This window comes from Chiloscyllium plagiosum, chromosome 43 (genome assembly GCF_004010195.1).
Source record: "Chiloscyllium plagiosum isolate BGI_BamShark_2017 chromosome 43, ASM401019v2, whole genome shotgun sequence".
Lineage (NCBI taxonomy): Eukaryota > Metazoa > Chordata > Chondrichthyes > Orectolobiformes > Hemiscylliidae > Chiloscyllium > Chiloscyllium plagiosum.
Genome location: NC_057752.1, coordinates 9,600,551 through 9,618,160, shown reverse-complemented (window position 1 = coordinate 9,618,160; position 17,610 = coordinate 9,600,551). Strand labels below are relative to the sequence as shown.

The 17,610-nt window shown below is 44.0% G+C and overlaps 1 protein-coding gene across 10 annotated transcripts in view; it reads left to right on the top strand.

The window, feature by feature from the left end:
- LOC122543362 (bromodomain adjacent to zinc finger domain protein 2A-like) overlaps positions 1 to 16,082 on the top strand; it is a 122,617-nt gene extending 106,535 nt beyond the window's left edge. For 9 of the 10 annotated variants that reach the window (XM_043681990.1, XM_043681988.1, XM_043681989.1 and 6 more), the window contains 8 exons: positions 5,919 to 6,074; positions 6,688 to 6,845; positions 8,389 to 8,678; positions 9,082 to 9,217; positions 10,413 to 10,559; positions 11,410 to 11,639; positions 12,535 to 12,678; positions 14,298 to 16,082. In XM_043681990.1, the coding sequence (XP_043537925.1) occupies positions 5,919 to 6,074; positions 6,688 to 6,845; positions 8,389 to 8,678; positions 9,082 to 9,217; positions 10,413 to 10,559; positions 11,410 to 11,639; positions 12,535 to 12,678; positions 14,298 to 14,451 (1,415 nt within the window). In that variant the 3' untranslated portion in view covers positions 14,452 to 16,082. The remainder of the gene's footprint in view (positions 1 to 5,918; positions 6,075 to 6,687; positions 6,846 to 8,388; positions 8,679 to 9,081; positions 9,218 to 10,412; positions 10,560 to 11,409; positions 11,640 to 12,534; positions 12,679 to 14,297) is intronic. The other variant, XM_043681998.1, reaches the window with a different exon arrangement.
- The last annotated feature ends 1,528 nt before the right edge of the window (positions 16,083 to 17,610 follow it).

Below are 17,610 nucleotides of genomic sequence, written 5' to 3'. Positions count from 1 at the left end.
TGTGCCTTCTTAACAGCACTATCCACCTGGGTGGCAACTTTCAGGAACCTATGCACATGGACTCCAAGATCCCTCTGCACATCCACACTCCCAAGGATCTTTCCACTGGCCCAGTACTCTGCCTTCCTGTTATTCTTCCCAAAGTGCATCACCTCACATTTAGCTGCATTGAACTCCATTTGCCACCTCTCAGCCCAATTCTGCAGTTTATAAGAGTTTAAAAAGTCTTCCTAGCCTTACACAAGGCCTTGGTAACTGGAGTAACATGTATAGTTTTGATTTCCTTACCAACCGAAGGATATAGTTGCCTTGGAGGAAATGCATAAAGTGGACTGATTACTGGGGTGATTCTCCTTTGAAGACAGAGTGAGGAGAATTGGCCAATATTCCCTGGAGTATAGAAGATTGACAGAGATTGATAGATTTTTGGGTATGAAGGGAATTGAGGGATATAGTCATGCTGTGGGAAGATGACGTGGAGGTAATTGATCAGCTCTGATCATATTGATTGAAGGAGTGTGCTCAAAAGGCCTTATTCCTCCTCCTGGTTAGGCCACTGTTGGAATATTGCGTGCAGTTCTGGTCTCCTTCCTCGCAAAGATGTTGTGAAACTTGAAAGGGTTCAGAAAAGATTTACAAGGATGTTGCCAGGGTTGGAGGGTTTGACCTACAGGGAGAGGATGAACAGGCTGGGGCTGTTTTCCCTGGAGCGTCAGAGGCTGAGGTGAGGGGTGACCTTATAGAGGTTTACAAAATTATGAGGGGGCATGGATAGGATAAATAGACACAGTCTTTTCCCTGGGGTCGGGGAGTCCAGAACTAGCGGGCATAGGTTTAGGGTGAGGGGGGAAAGATATAAAAGAGATCTAAGGGGCAACATTTTCACAAAGAGGGTGGTACATGTATGGAATGAGCTGCCAGAGGAAGTGGTGGACGCTGGTATAATTACAACATTTAAAAGACATTTGGATGGGTATATGAATAGGAAGGGTTTGGAGGGATATAGGCCGGCTGCTGGCAGGTGGGACTAGATTGGGTTGGGATATCCGGTCAGCATGGACGGGTTGGACTGAAGGGTCTGTTTTCATGCTGTACATCTCTATGACTCTGTTTGTTTGGTTCTTTCATGATGCCAGTACATCCCAATATACTTTACAGCTAATTAAATACTTGTGAAATGTATTGTAATGTAGGAAACATGGCAGCCAATTGTACACAGCAAAGACTGTCATTAGGCAATGTGATAAAAACCTGTTTATTAAGCTTACTTTAGTGGTAGCTTGGAAGAATTAATATTGTGGTGAAAGTGAGTACCGGAGATTAGGTTGAGAGTGTGGTGCTGGAAAAGCACAGCAGGTCAGGCAGCATCCAAGGAGCAGGAAAATCGACGTTTCAGGGAAAAGCCCTTCTTCAGGAATGAGGCTGGAAGCCTCGGGGGTGGAGAGATAACTGGGAGGGGAGTGGGGCTGGGAGGAAGGTAGTTGAGAGTGCAATAGGTGGATGGAGGTGGGGGTAAAGGTGATAGGTCAGAGGGGAGGGTGGGGCGGATAGGTGGGAAGGAAGATGGACAGGTAGGACAGGTCATGAGGATGGTGCTGAGCTGGAAGTTTGGAACTGGGGTTAAGTGGGGGAGGGAAAATGAGGAAACTGGTGAAGTCCACATTGACGCTGTGGGATTGGAGGGTCCCAGATGGAAGATGAGGCTTTCTTTCTTCAGGCTTGGGTGGTGAGGGACTGGTGGTGGAGGAGGCCCAGGACCAGCATGTCCTCAGCAGAATGGGAGGGGGAGTTGAAGCGTTCGGCCATGGGGCGGTGGGGTTGGTTGGTGCAGGTATCCTGGAGATGTTCTCTGAAGTGCTTTGCGAGTAGGCATCCTGCCTCCCCAATGTAGAGGAGACCGCATCGGGAGCAACGGTTACAGTAAATGATATGTGTGGAAGTGCAGGTAAAACTCTGATAGATGTGGAAGGCTCCTTTGGGGGATTGGATAGAGGTGAGGGGGAAGGTGTGTGCCCAGGTTTTGCAATTCCTGCGGTGGCATGGGAAGGTGCCGGGAGGGGAGGGTGGGTCGGTTGTTAGGGTGGACCTGACCAGGTAGTCGTGGAGGGAATGGTCTTTGCGGAAAGCAGATAGGCTTGGGGAGAGAAATATATCTCTGGTGGTAGGGCCCTTTTGTAGGTGACAGAAATGGCGGAGGATGATGCGATGTGTACAGTAGTTGGTGGGGTGGAAGGTGAGGAACGGGGGGTTTTTAGATTACATTACATTACAGTGTGGAAACAGGCCCTTCGGCCCAACAAGTCCACACTGACCCGCCGGAGCGTAACCCACCCATACCCCTACATTTACCCCTTACCTAACACTACGGGCAACTTAGCATGGCCAATTCACCTGACCTGCACATCTTTGGACTGTGGGAGGAAACTGGAGCACCCGGAGGAAACCCACGCAGACACGGGGAGAACGTGCAAACTCCACACAGTCAGTCGCCTGAGGCGGGAAATGAACCCGGGTCTCTGGCGCTGTGAGGCAGCAGTGCTAACCACTGTGCCACTGTGCCGCCCACCGATGTGGTCTCCTCTATATTGGCGAGGCAGGATGCCTACTCGCAAAGCGCTTCAGAGAACATCTCCAGGATACCTGCACCAACCAACCCCACCGCTCCGTTCTGTCCTTGCTGTGGTTGGAGGGGTGGGGTTTGAGGGCAGAGGTGCGGGATGCAGATGAGATGCATTGGAGGGCATCATCAACCTCGTGGGAGGGGAAATTGCAGTCTTTAAAGAAGGAGGCCATCTGGTGTGTTCTGTGGTGGAACTGTTTGCAATTGGAGGGGTGGTGTTCGAGGACAGAGGTGCAGGATGTGGGTGAGAGGACAGAACCCCCCCCAGTCCTCACTTTCCACCCCACCAACCTCCGTATACTGCATCATCCTCCGCCATTCCACAACCTACAAATGGACCCCACCACCAGAGATATATTTTCCTCCCCACCCGATCTGCTTTCCGTAAAGACCGTTCCCTCTGCGACTACCTCGTCAGGTCCACGTCCCCCACCCCCAATAACCCACCGTCCCCTGCCACCGCAGGAATTGCAAAACCTGTGCTCACACCTCCCCCCCCTCATCTCCATCCAAGGCCCCAAAGGAGCCTTCCACATCCATCAAAGTTTCACCTGCACATCCACCAATAAATTTGGTTCTATCCGTTGCTCCCGATGTAGTCTCCTCTACATTGGACGCCTCCTCATGGAGCACTTCAGAGAACATCTCCAGGACACCCGCACCAACCAACCCCACCGTCCCATGGCTGAACACTTCAACTCCCCCTCCCACTCCGCCAAGGACATGCAGGTGCTGGGCCTCCTCCATTGCCACTCACTTACCACCCGACGCCTGGAGGAAGAACCCCTTTCGCCTTAGGACCCTCCAACCCCACGGCATCAATGTGGACTTCACCAGTTTCCTCATTTCCCCTCCCCCCCACCTTATCCCAGTTCCAACCTTCCAGCTCAGCGCCAGCCTCATGACCTGTCCTTCCTGTCCATCTTCCTTCCCACCTATCTGCTCCACCCTCCCCTCTGACCTGTCACCTTACCCCCACCTCTATCCACCTATTGCACCCTCAGTTAACTTCCCACCCTCCCCTCCCACTTATCTCTCCACCCCTGAGGCTCCCAGCCTCATTCCTGCTGAAGGGTTTTTGCCCAAAACGTCGAGTTACCTGCTCCTCAGATGCTGCCTGACCTTGCTGTGCTTTTCCAGCACCACACACTCAAAGATTAATATTGTCTCAAGACATTGATGAAACCTTTGTTACACTTCAAGGCACAGAATCTTTCACATTCACCTGTAGGGGAAGGCAGCTGTTTAATCTCTCATTTGAAAACTGGTACTCTTGACAATGCAGCATTCTCTCAGCCCTGTACTGGATGTTGTACTGTAGAATGGACCTTCACCCACAGAGCCATAACTAATACATATGCCTTTGTCACACTTGCCTCCACACTTGTGGCTACTGTCTCTATTACATAACAAACTGTGAACATTTACATAAATATGTATTTGAACTTTATTTCTCCACTTTTCAGAACCTGTGTAAATTTTCAGACAGAGCAGAATTTTGTGAAAGAAATGAATGAAATGGTATTATTTCTTTAACTTGCTTTGCTTGAAAGGTTTTCATTCTGAAACAGTATGCAAGCTTAATGCTTTATGCAAAGCCTGGGTCAGGAGTCACTGTCCATTCTTATTGATAGAGTGCTTTCTATTGGACAGCAGTAGTATTACAGCTCTTTAATATCAAACTAGTGTGTAGGGTTCAGTATCTCCTGGTGAATTTATTACTGAGCTATTTGTTACACTTTAGCTTTTTAAAGCATGCTTTTCTTCAATATTAAAAGTCTTTTTAAAAGTCTCTCTGAAACTCTGCCTACACTGCAAAAGTGAATTGGATAAATATTTAAAGGGGCTAATTTGACAGGAGGAGTGGAACTAATTGGATAGTTCATTTCAAGAACCAACCACAGGCACAGTGGGCTGAATGGCCTTCCTCAGTGTTGTGCTGTTTGTGATTCTCTGCAAGACAATCTATTCTGCGACCAAAGGACTATTTCTTAGATCAAATTGCCTTTGTAAAAACAAGGACTGCAGATGCTGGAAACCAGATTCTAGATTAGAGTGGTGCTGGAAAAGCATAGCAGTTCAGATGAAGGGCTTTTGCCCGAAGTGTTGATTTCCTGCTCCTTGGATGCTGTCTGAACTGCTGTGCTTTTCTTGCACCACTCTAATCTAGAATAAAATTGCCTTTGCCAGAATTGCACAGTCAGGCAGCAAGATACAGTTTTTCCATGTAACCAAATATACCATGATAAAAATATACTATCGAGTGCCAACATGGGATTTCAGTAGGTGCTCTTCCTATCTTTATTTAGTTGTGATAACCATCAATCAACCTAGCCACCAATTCCTCAAAGGTGTCAGCCATTGCTCAGTGGGTAGCACTCCAGAACTTGAGCATAAAACTCCAGGCTGCCTCTCCAGTGCCGAGAGAACGCTGCACTGTTGAAGTGTTGTTGTTTTGGATAAGGTATTAAAACAAGACCCATCTATCCCGTCAGGTGGAACTAAAAGATCCTGTGGTACTATTTCAGGGGAGTTATCCCTAAAGGTCTGGCCAATATTTATCCCTAGGTTAACAAAGGCAAAAATACTGCGGGATGCTGGAAATCTGAAACAAGTGCAGAGAATGCTGGAGAAACCTGGCCAGTCTGGCATAACTGTGGAGAGGGAGTCCAGTATGACTGTTCTTAAAAGCTTGAAATTAGAGGAAATTTGTGTGTTTCTTTATCCCAGGATTAACATCACATAAACAGATTATCAGCTCATTCTCACATTGCTGTTTGTGATGCTTGTTGTGCCCAAATTGGCTGCCATGTTTACTACAACAGTGACTATATTCTGAGGAAGGGTCACCGGACCTGAAATGTTAACTCTGATTTCTCTTCTCGGATGCTGCCAGACCTGCTGAGCATTTCCAGCAATCTCTGTTTCTGATTTACAGCATCTGCAGTTCTTTTGGTTTATATCCAATATATTTAATTGGCTGTAAAGTGCTTTGGAACATCCTGAGAAGTTGTGTAAGGCCCTGTAGGAATTCATTTTTTTAATCTGTACATGGGTTAACACTTTCCACCATTTTCTAAAGTTGTCAGGTACATGAACAAGCCTGCCAGCCATATCGATATTATAGAAGCTGCTTTAACTTCAGATACGTTACGTTTGGAAAGCTAACAATACTGCCATATTTGTTTATGCGGAAGCATTAGGATTGAAGAGCAACTTTCAATATTGTTCCCACTATTCGAGGAGCTCGGATCTGCAGTTCCAGTGATTCACTAATTGTATTTTCTTTCTTTTGTAGAGATGCAGAAAGGCTGGTGGCACATTGACAACCTGGAGCAGCTAAATTGCCTCCTTAAAGCCCTTCATCCGCGGGGGCTACGGGAAAAGGCTTTACAGAAACAACTCCTCAAACATATGGACTATGTCAGTCAAGCTTGTATGAGAGAGAAGAAAGGTTAGGGCTCTTATTGCTACATAATATTGCAGTGATCCTGTTATGATTGATACTCCTGCAAAACAGAGGTTTACTGTGATGATAGTGGATACTATTTTCTTCAGAGTATATTTTACCTTTTTGTATTTGGCCAGCCAATGTATCTATAATGTTTGTGAGCTCGCTGTGCAGTCAGAGAGTCATAGAGATGTACAGCATGGAAACAGACCCTTCGGTCCAACCCATCCATGCCGACCAGATATCCCAACCCAATCTAGTCCCACCTGCCAGCACCCAGCCCATATCCCTCCAAACCCTTCCTGTTCATATATCCATCCAAATGCCTCTTAAATGTTGCAATTGATCTTTTATTATCTTATTTTCCAAAGGTGCTGGCTATTGTGGGCTACAGTTCCCTAGTTGCCACATATCTAACCTAGTTGACATTATTCATATGAAAATCTGGCCACTGAGTGTCAGTAAATGGTTTGACTAGGGAGGGATTCCTGGACAGCAATCAGACACTAAACTCTGAAGTATTTTTCCTAATCAATAACGCATGGGTATTGAGTCCAATAGCAGCCCAGATCTATTTAACTCCATATTTAATTCCCTGATTTCTCTCCTTTCTCAGATTCCATCTTTAGCAATAATGACAAGGAGCATTCCGTAACGAAGGAAATGGTGGAGAAGTGGAAGCCAGAGAAGTGGGCATTTCCAGTCGATCTTGCAGCTCTGCGCTACCTTGAGGCCCTGGAGCAGAGAGTAATATCTGCAAGTCTGCAGGTGAAGGTAGGAAAGTCCCATCAGACACTAATCTCAAATGATTACACTATGCCCTGGATAAACTGAACAATCATACACTAACTGACACTGCCCTACCATGTCTCTCAATGTAGAAAATCAAAGACTTGTTGCTGCATGAGGATATAGCAATAATTAAACTGTTACTAATTCAGAATTTTTTATTCCAGTTTAAAAGTTACATGTTCCACACATATCAACAACATTTAATTTGAACTTTTTAGGAGAGCAAAACGTCCTGTAGTCCTTTGGAGTCAGACCCCAGCAGCTTTTAAAATGGAGAACTGAGGGAGATGACGAACAGAATCATTGCAGGAAGATTTTAACAAGGATTTTGAAAGCGAGTTAGAGATGTACTGATGTGGATAAGTTTGGATTTGGGGGGTTTTGAGTTCCAGAAGGAACTGTGGCAGAAGAATCTGTCCTGAGGGGGAGATTACACAGTGTTTGTGAGCAGAGAGAACTGCAAGACCTTGCACAATGTGGAGAGGAAATGAGGAAGGAATTGTAGATGAGGCTGAGGGGATTGAAGTTGATGTACTGGAGAATGAAAAGCAGCAATGATCAGGGCAGTCAAGCTTGGTGCAGGAAGGAGTGGATTTGATGGTGTTCTGCATGAGTTGATTAGAATAGGTTGGAGGACAGAGGGCGAGGGCTATCCGTTTGATGGACACAATGGCGTGAATGAACAGTGACAGTGAGATTGAGAAAACGTGGCCATTGTTTCAGACGCCAACAATATTGATGATGCAGAAGACCTGGCTCGGCTCATGGTTAAACAGACATTGTGCACCGTTAGATTGGCCTTGAGTGGGCATCACAGAAAAGTGATAGAATTGAGGGTTGAGGTGTGGAATTTCTGGTAGTGCTTGAGCAAGATGACTTCAATCGTGATAATGCTGAGTTGCAAGACATTTGAGTTCAAGTATGTCCACCAGGTGATTGTGTACAGTGAAGGTAAGCAGCAGTAATTTGTTGATGATAAATCCTGCTGAAGGGACAGGGCCTTGCTGTCATCATTGAAAAATCAAGGGCCCTGGTGCCACAGTTGAGGGATCAAGGCCTGCAGTGATAAAACAGAAGATAAAATTTATAAGGGAATCAGTTAAGACCCTGTGATTGTAGAGAACACAGAAAGGTGAAGTGTTCCACAGTTTAGACAGCATGTGTGAATTAGTTGGAGTAGGAGGATTGCTGATGATTGATGAACTCTGAGTTAGTCACTCATTTGACATGAAGAAGTGGAGTGGGTAGAAAAACATGGAAGGGCATGTTATGAGACCCAAGAAGAACAATGTTTTTCCACACTACATGGACTTAAATGACAGAGGTTTCCACCATTAATTCCTTACCCACTTACTGCAATATGTATGTAACTGAGCCATGATGCCATGGGTCAGGTCCTGTGAACATCTCAAGCTTGGATCTTGTAGGACTCAGTGTTATCAGATTGCACTATCTCCCACAACACCTTCACTGATCTGCCTCATATTTCTACATGAGCAGTGAGCAATGCGTTTGATTTGCATAGGGCTGGACCAGTCCAGACACCGACTCCACTCGAGATGACCTGGTGTATTTCGATCAGCAATGGCTCACCTCAGGTGATGGGAAAATGAAAGATGAGGAGGAGATGGAGTTAATGCGACGAAATAACAACCCTCTGGACTTGGCTGTAACCCGCTTGGCAACGTTAGAGTTAAACGTAGAGCGGCGATATCTGAAAGAACCACTGTGTCAACCAGTTTCAGGGAAAGTGGAGAACACAGGGACAATGAGTTCTGCTTCTGCAGAGGGTGTCAATGATGCTAAGCAGTACAGGTAATTTACATTGTAAATATTTGCAATATGTTGCTAACATTCTGGCCTAAATTTCATGAGTACCTGTTGGCAGTTTGGGCCCCTCTGTGCTGCCAGTGTGTTTGGGACAATCACAGGAGCCCACCCAAAAGTTCCTCACGTCTGAAATGTAAGCTAACATTTCAGGGCTTTTCAGCAGCATGGATCTTTCAGGAAACTTGCTCGATTTTTGGCCTGATCTTCACTCCATCTTCCCAGGGGAGATCCAGAGCTTGACTTCCATATGGTGTTATTATTAAAGACGTGCGAAGGTTGCATAAGAATGTTCCATGCCTTAGCAGGGGAGATCATTCACCTGTTCTGTGGCAGTGGAGGCATCCAGTGAACAACAAACTGAATGGCTTTCTTTGTTTCTTTCACACAGCAATGAAGGTCACATCTCTCCTGGCTTAAGTGTGTGGCGAGAAACCTTACTGAAATGCACAAATGCTGCTCAGGTATTCATGTGCATTCAACAACTCGAGAGGGCCATTGCCTGGGAGAAATCTATCATGAAAGTGGTAAGCAAGATATTTCACTCTTGGAATTAATGTAACTTGTAATATGTATCTCAGTGGTTCCCAACCTTTTTAGTAACACAGTTTACTTCACAGAGACAGACAATTCCATGGCACGCCCACTGTTTTCAGCTGAATTGATTGCTCTTAAACATCACGCTTACTTGCATGTATGGTTACAGCCTTATGAGAGAGGTTTACAACATAAAACAAGATACAACAAGATAAAGAAGGATCAAAAGCATTAATGTTTCAAATCCACTGGCAAAATAAACTCTTCAATTGTGAGCACAGACACGTTTTTAAAATCTACTCAACTCTTTCAGACTATTTGTGGCCCTTAATCTGGTGGCATTGTTTTACGTTGATTTTCAATACCTTTATATAAAATTTCACAGCACACTTGGCCAGTTCTCATGACACATCAGTCGAAAACCACAGATCCATATAATGACATTTAATGGCATGTGTCTCACCATCTGTCTATTCCTCTGTCATCTGTGTCTGTGATTTACTCTGTTGTCCACTAACCTCACCAATATTATCTGACCCTTCCGGCATTCTCTCCATCACCGTTCCTCTAACTTGCACCTTTTATTCACACACTGTGGCAACCTCTTTCCAAGCCTATGCCAACAACAAATCACATGTATTTCCTTGCTAACTCTGCCACACTTCAGGCGAAAAACCTCCAATTGATATCCACTTTAGTCTGAGACCCACTACACTAGGCACGTATGGCTAGCCTGAGTACCATCACTGTCCAAGGACAGTGAATCCATGTTCTCCACCTGGTCACCTAAGTGACTGGTGCAGGAAATGGATTCTAACATTATGCTGTTGGAATGGGTACGTTTAGTCAGAATTTACTGTTGCTGCTTCTGCTGTGGGAGTACACTTTCGTTGAACTAGCTCTGATGAAAAGGTCATTTAGACTCGAAACATTAGCTTGCTCTCTTTCCATGGATGCTGCTTGACCCACTGTGATTTCCAGCATTTTTTGTTTTCAGTCTTCGCTGCACCCATAATTGTGTGTGACTTCTGACTTTGGATAGAGTGCTGATTCTGACCGGATGGAGCAGTGGGGTGGAGTATTAAAACTGCTTCTGACCCTGCCTCCAGCCAATCAGATGCCTTCTGTTCATTTTACACTCACACCTGGATTTAAACAGTGTCACTTCATGAATTTATTCTACAGTCATGTCAGATCTGTGGAAAGGGGGACAAAGATGAGTTTTTGCTGCTGTGCGACAATTGTGATCAGGGATGTCACACCTACTGCCTCAAGCCCAAGATTGTTGAGATTCCAGAGGGAGACTGGTTCTGTCCGATCTGCATTGCCATGGTAAGGAGCTTACGGTTTGACAGGATTGCGATTCTGAACTGGTTCTCAGGGTCAGATACTGTCATTTAGTAAATTCTTTCTGAAATAAACACCTAACATTACAATACTCACTTATTGCTGTTGTATCTAACATAGTACACACACCTAGCCCAGAGAATGCAATTTGCTCCCCTACCCAGCAAGAATTAATTTCTTGTCATCCTCCCACCTCCTAACAGTCATCTCCAGTCCGTTGGTCAAGTGCCCATTCTTCAGTCAGGAACCTGAACAGTGAGGGTCACTGGCTATTTGACCCCAGAGAAAATCCATATCAGGCCTGACCTTGCCCAAAGCATCACATGCAAATTTTCCAATAAGAACCATTAGACAAGAGATGAATAATGATTGCTCTTCCTTACAATTGTCTTCCAGTTAATTCACTCCAAGCTTCCCACACCTCTCAGCTACCACACCAATGTTTTCAAATATTTGCAGTTGGAGAACTGAAACAAATGGTACTGTTGAGGCAAACCCTCACTTAGACTAACAAGAACTCAGTTGACTTTTGATGAGACTGCCTTCAGTTTGCGCCCAGCTCTTGAGCCTTCCCACTGGGTTACATTTTTTGTGGGAAACTACTTGATATTTTTCTCCCCATGAGACGAAACGCAGATCAAGAAGGCATTCAGACACCTTTTAATATTGTGAGCACTTAAAGATAAAGTGTGAACAGCCAGGATAACCAGTCCCATTCTCATCTCTACACGATCCATCAGGTAACACGTTCAGGTATGTGCACAATTATCTCTGCAGCTGCTCACTGGAGCTGGGCTGTGGGAGCACTGTGACCAACTTTGTTTCTTTTTTCCAGGCAAGTAACCAGTCTGTCAGGAGTGGGGCATCCCAGAGAGAAAGCAAACAGAGAAGAAACAGGAGGCATTTCACAAACAAAGCCAATGACTTTGAGTATTTTGACCCACATTGTCCTAGAAAATATATGAAGAAACGCAGAAGAAAGTGTTCAATGCGAGGGGGATCTCCAGCTGCCAAGAGGAAGAAAATATCAAACCGAGACCAATCCAGTGACCTCATGTTATGCGAGTAAGAGCCAGTAGTGTGTGTTCCCTGAACAAGGCTGTTTACTTTGTGCTGGCTTTTACTAATTCCATTTTTCTGTTCCAGGATGTCAGTGAAAGAATGTTGATTTTCCTCTTCCAGTTTTATCCTCTCTTAAAGATGTCTTGTTGGCCTACAACTCCCCAACAATAGACACCTTCTACTGTTTCACTTTAGTGGTTATTCTTCATGCATGAATATAGACAACAAGTGCCTATTGAACTATAAAAGGCATCATCATCAAGTTTCCATCAGTCAGCACTTGGAACCCTGGCTGATATTTATACATCCCCTCCTAACACCGAGGCCAGCTGTATCTGTGATTATTTGTGATCAGTATTCAGCACAAATCAGGATTATTTTGATAATTTCAAATGGTGAACTTCGTCAAGAGTCTACCAAAACCATGAATTAACAATCACTAGCTTTCTATAATTGACTGTTGTGTGAGTCAAGATTAGAGTGGTGCTGGAAAAGCACAGCAGGTCAGGCAGCATCCAAGGAGCAGGACAATTGACGTTTCAGGCAAAAACCCTTCATGAGGCTTTTGCCTGAAACGTTGATTTTCCTGCTCCTCGGATGCTGCCTGACCTGTTGAGCTTTTCCAGCACCACTCGAATCTTGACTCTAATCTGCAGTGCCCACTTCCACCCTGTTGTATGTGTGACTGAGGCATGGTGTGACTTTCTGTCTGGCTTTGGGTTAAGAGATGGAGATGGAGAGTCCTTCCTGACTGACATGCCCTCAATTCCAAGATCCTAAGCTGACAGATGGGAATTTCCAACCCACCCCTCATTGTCACATGTGACAATGCTGCATTAAATGCTGCATCAAATCTCTGACATGATTCAAGTCTAATGTTGGGAATTGTACTCTACAGGGTTATCCTCATGGAAATGGAAGCCCACGAGGATGCCTGGCCCTTCCTGCATCCTGTGAACCCAAGGCTGGTGCCTGGCTATAGGAAAATCATCAAAAGGCCCATGGACTTTTCCACCATCAGGAGAAAGTTGATTAGTGGGAAGTAAGTATCATTATCGCAATGATTGTTGACAGTTAAAGAGAGGAACAGTCAAATATAAAGGAGTCAAGGCAGAAGGTTTTAAGAGGAAGAAAACTCATGCTTTATGTCATCTGTGTTTGTGGGTGGGAATTGAGCAGAATGCACTGGCACTGGACCAGATCATTATGATCAGGGAAGAGGAGGATTTCCTGCTTTAATGACCACTAATGGCATGGACCTTTCTTAATGAACATATGGAATGCTTTAATGCACTTCTCAAATGTGCCTTGGCTCAGTTGTTTGCACACTTGCTTCTGAGTCACAAAGCTCTAGGTTCAAGTCTCATTCGAGGACTTGAGCACCAAAAATCCAGTCCTGTGGCAGTGTTGCACTTGATGTAAGTCCTATCTTTCAACAGATGTTAAATTAAGGCCCATTTACTTGCTCAGGTGAATATTACATCCTATGGCACCATTTCAAAGAAAAGCAGATAAGTTCTCCATGGCCTCCTGATCAATATTTATCCCACAATCAACATGACAAAAACTGACTATCTGGCCATGACTATATGGTTGTCTGTGAAAATTTGACTTCCACTCTTCCTACTTTACAATAGTTTAAAATGTGCAGTCATTATCCATTACACCAAAATTGCCACTGCATTGCACAAATGCAGCCCATGATGTCAACTGGCCACAACAAGACAGGTCTCAGGGAGCAACTATGCCTGTGCTAATGGCACCATCGCGTTCTCTGTGCATTGACATTGGGTGTGGGGGGCCTGTACCGGGACAGGGGAGCCAACTTCCATTTGTCCATTTTGTGTGTTCCTGTGCACATTTCATGTCCAGTGACCATTCATCAAAACCCTTCATCCAGCATCCGCAGTTTTTTGTTTTTATTTCATTGGCTGTTAAGTGCTTTGAGATATCAGGTGGTCATGAAAAGCTCTTTATAAATGTAGATCTTTCTTTTTTTAATGTCCGTTAGAGACAGGGGCCTATCAAGTGGGACACATGTGGCCTGAATCACTCCAAATCACACTAGAAGATTTTATTTTATTGTTCACCAGATGTGACCAGCACTTATTACATTAAATATGAGTAAACTGTCTTGGAGTCTACAGATTGCTGTCTAATTCAGAGTTTAATATGGGACTTAACAACACACACGTCTCAAAAGGTCACTGTTCTCACTCTAGATCACTATGCAACTGGCTCTCTCCAAATTGCTTGCTTGTAGACATCTGATGAGGACATGGTTATGTTTGGTGCCATGCTGTTATGGCCGACTACTCATCTGCTCACTGTTAGGTCCATATCAGTGACTCCATGTGCATGGTGTGTGCACACAGCCAAATTTCAGCAGGGACCATTGGTAGAACCCTCATTCTCCCTCCCTCCCTGGTTTAGTGACACTGAAGCCAGTTGGTTTCTCAAGATGTAGCTAACTGACCTTTTGACCAGAGATTGAAGCAGCACTTTTCTGGTTTGTGTGGCACTGTAGCACACTGCATAGTGGATTTGCATACTGAACTGTGAAATACACAGCACTGACAAGTAGAATAATGAGAACAGTGGAGTTTGCTGAGAGATATTTTTCAAAGTCACTAAATATTTTGAAATGATTTCTCTGAACAGATACTTGACTTGTGAGGAGTTTGCTGAAGACACTACGCTGGTGTTTGATAACTGTATGACCTTTAATGAGGATGACTCGGAAGTCGGACGAGCAGGATACATAATGAGGAAATTCTTTGAGAGTCGATGGGCCGAGTTTTACCATTCAAGCTAGACAGTCATCAGAAAATTGGGGCAATGGAGTTCAAGATAAGGCCCAGAAACATTGCTCCTCCGAAGCTCTGTGTAAAATATGAGCTTGGTGTGAATTGTCAAAAGCCATCTCTGGCTGTTGGCTGCTCAGGACTGGAAATGAAATAGGTTTTGACAGTTTCATATGGCTCAATGGTGGAAATTAATCCACAGTATTTAAAAATAAACCCTATCCTTAATGTGTCAGTCTTAGCTTTTAGATGCCGAGGTTGAATATGTGGGGAATGGACATCACAACAAGGGGTGCTCAATAGACTGCTTGATACCATTAGACTTTGCTGCCAGTTACTGCACTTCATCATTCATTTCAAGAGGGGTGAGAACAATTGGAGTAAAGCTATTTCAAACTGGGAAAGGCACAGGTTAATTATGTTACATGTTCATCAACTAACACAGAGTGGGACTTAAACCTGCATTCTCATGCTCTTACAGTGACACCTGAGCTTTCACTAAATTGTTTCAGTACTCAGCCCAGAGAATTATTTATTTCCCCATTGAAATGTTTACTGTGCTGACTCATGGCAATGACGTGTCTGTTTTAGGAATGTTGCAGGTCAGCACTCATCTGGTCTGAACTGTATGAGCTTTTGAATTGGCCAGGACAAAGCTTTCTCCTTTAAGTAAACGTAGGGGCTGATAGAGGTGACAAATCAGATGAACAATACAGTGACAGCCAACGGTGAGGTGCCATACACAGAGTTTAGCTCTTATGTTGCCCAAGGTCACAAAAGCAGCATTCCACCTCTATGAAAAGGAGCAGCCACAGAAATGTTCATCTTAAAAACAGCATTCCAAACATTTTGTGAGTTTTTCTTCTGTTCTGACCCTCTCTCCCTGCATCAACCTCCCTCAGCAATGAGGCAGACAACATCACACACAAGTGACATAACCAGTACAACGAGCTGTAAGGGACGAAATTACCCATCACGTCCAGATTTCACTAATATCTATTTATATTTGTGACATTTAGTAAATAATATTATTTATATTGTTTTTTTAAATTTTGCACTGAGCTCCAGAACTTTTGTTTGGGAGGCGGGGGGCAGCGGCGAAGGTGAAATCTGGAGTGATAAGTTCCCAGTCCAGACAGCACAATGCCATTTAGTAATTCCAGTTCTAGAAATCTTGGGCCAACTGTAACCATTCCTGAAGCGTAGTTAAAGATTTACAAAGCATCATCTGCAGCAATATAGCAATAATTTTTTTTCCCCCCAAGGATGAATATGAATGTCATAGCTCTTGCTCCAAGTTGGAAATATAGAGTCCATTGAAATTCACGTTCTTGTCTTTCACTACAATGTCCAATGCCCCCTCAATGCCTCAATATTATTGACTTTCACTACAATGTTCCCCCTCACCCCAAACTTACAAATTCGGGCCCTCTTGTGCTCCTCAGAGTACAGGTCACAGTAAAGTACAAAGTGTGGCTACATTCCAAACACAGCATTCACGTCAAATCTCGTGTGACTGACAGATTGTTGGGAAGGTAAATAGATTTAATAAAAGGAAGAGTGCATGTGTGCAGTAAATTTCATGCAGGTTTTTTCAGACTGCTCCAGGTGGATGGCTAAACATAGTCTGGCTTACATTACAAAATAGATGTGATTGCGCTTGCTGCTTTTGAGTAGGTGTGTTTTAGTGAACAATTCTAAGATTCTACCTGAAATATGCTTGTGTCTGACACACACACAACAACAGATGATTGTGGTGATTGGACGTTGCATTGGTTTAAGATGGAGACAAGGAAAACAATCATGTTTGTGTTCGTACATGGCTGGATTGCAGCTGAAAATGTTTAAAATGCCAAGTCAATCTGATAGCTAAGATCAAAGATCAAGTCTCTCTAACAGAAATAGATCTGATTAAAGGAGGGATGCAGCGTGATCAACTTTTAGCTTTTCACCTCTCATGATTAATGTGCAAATCCACCCCAAACATACTTGTTGATAAGGTCCAAAAGAAATGATTCAATTAAGTTTCCAACAGACATAGGCCCACGGCACAGAATTGGCAATCTTACTGGGAGGATCCACTTAGTTCATGTGAAAGATTCTCCTGGTGTAAGGGATATGCTTCTGAGGTTAGGCTAAAATGTATTGGTTGAGACTCTCTTCCATGTTCCAGTTGGAAATCTAGCAGGCTCTCAGTGGAATAATAATGCAATATTCTTTTGGGACTGTCACCTCACTATCCCGTCTAGGACTTCACTCCCTCCACCCATTGAATGCCAACAGAAATGAGACTCATGTCTCCAGAAAATTTCCCTCCCATCTGCTTACCTCTTCTTTCCAGAGGTGCCAAAGGGAGGGGTGATCAATCACAGAAAATATCTGTAACAGCTTTGAGGTAGCCCTGATGAATGGATCATGTCTCGTTACAGGCTCCTTTCCCTCTGTTCTGATTTCAAACAATTATCAATCAATGGTCCTGATCTCAACTGAAATCTGTGGTGGTTCCAATTATTGGGATATTTCAAGTGCCATTTAGCTTGTAATTCACACCAGCAAGTTCCTAAATTGGGAATCTCACTGGAAACTTGCCACATGTCCCAGTGAACTCAGTTAGGGTTGGCAATAGATTGAGAGAGATGGACAGAGGTTATTGAAACTTCTGTGTGGTACTGAGGAAGGGATGCATTTTTAGACACACTGTAAGATATAATTCTTTCTTTCTTTCTTTCTCTGTGAGGTCGGAATGAAACAAATTGGTGCAAATTTTTCCATTTTCTCAAACTATCAAATTGATGAGCACAAATTTCACCTAAAACAAGTGTGGTTACAAACAATACTTAGAATTTATGAATTATTTGTAGATGAGGGAACTTTAACCAGTATGATACAGCCCTGGAAAAGCCAAAATAATCTGAGATGTTAAACCTCACAAAGCATGTTGTAACATGCTCAGTTGCAATGGAAGCTTTATTTAAAGTCCCATCCCACTCTACACTAGGTATCGTAGACTGAGAGAGTGTATGCAGGAAACTGTGTCTCTAATTTTAACAAGAGTACGAGAAATGTTTTCTTTGCCTCTCGCTCCCATATGTGCAGGTATGATGAAAGTTGAACATGTAATAAATATCAGGTAATATTCAAGAAGCATTAACTCTCTCCTTGAGGGTGCT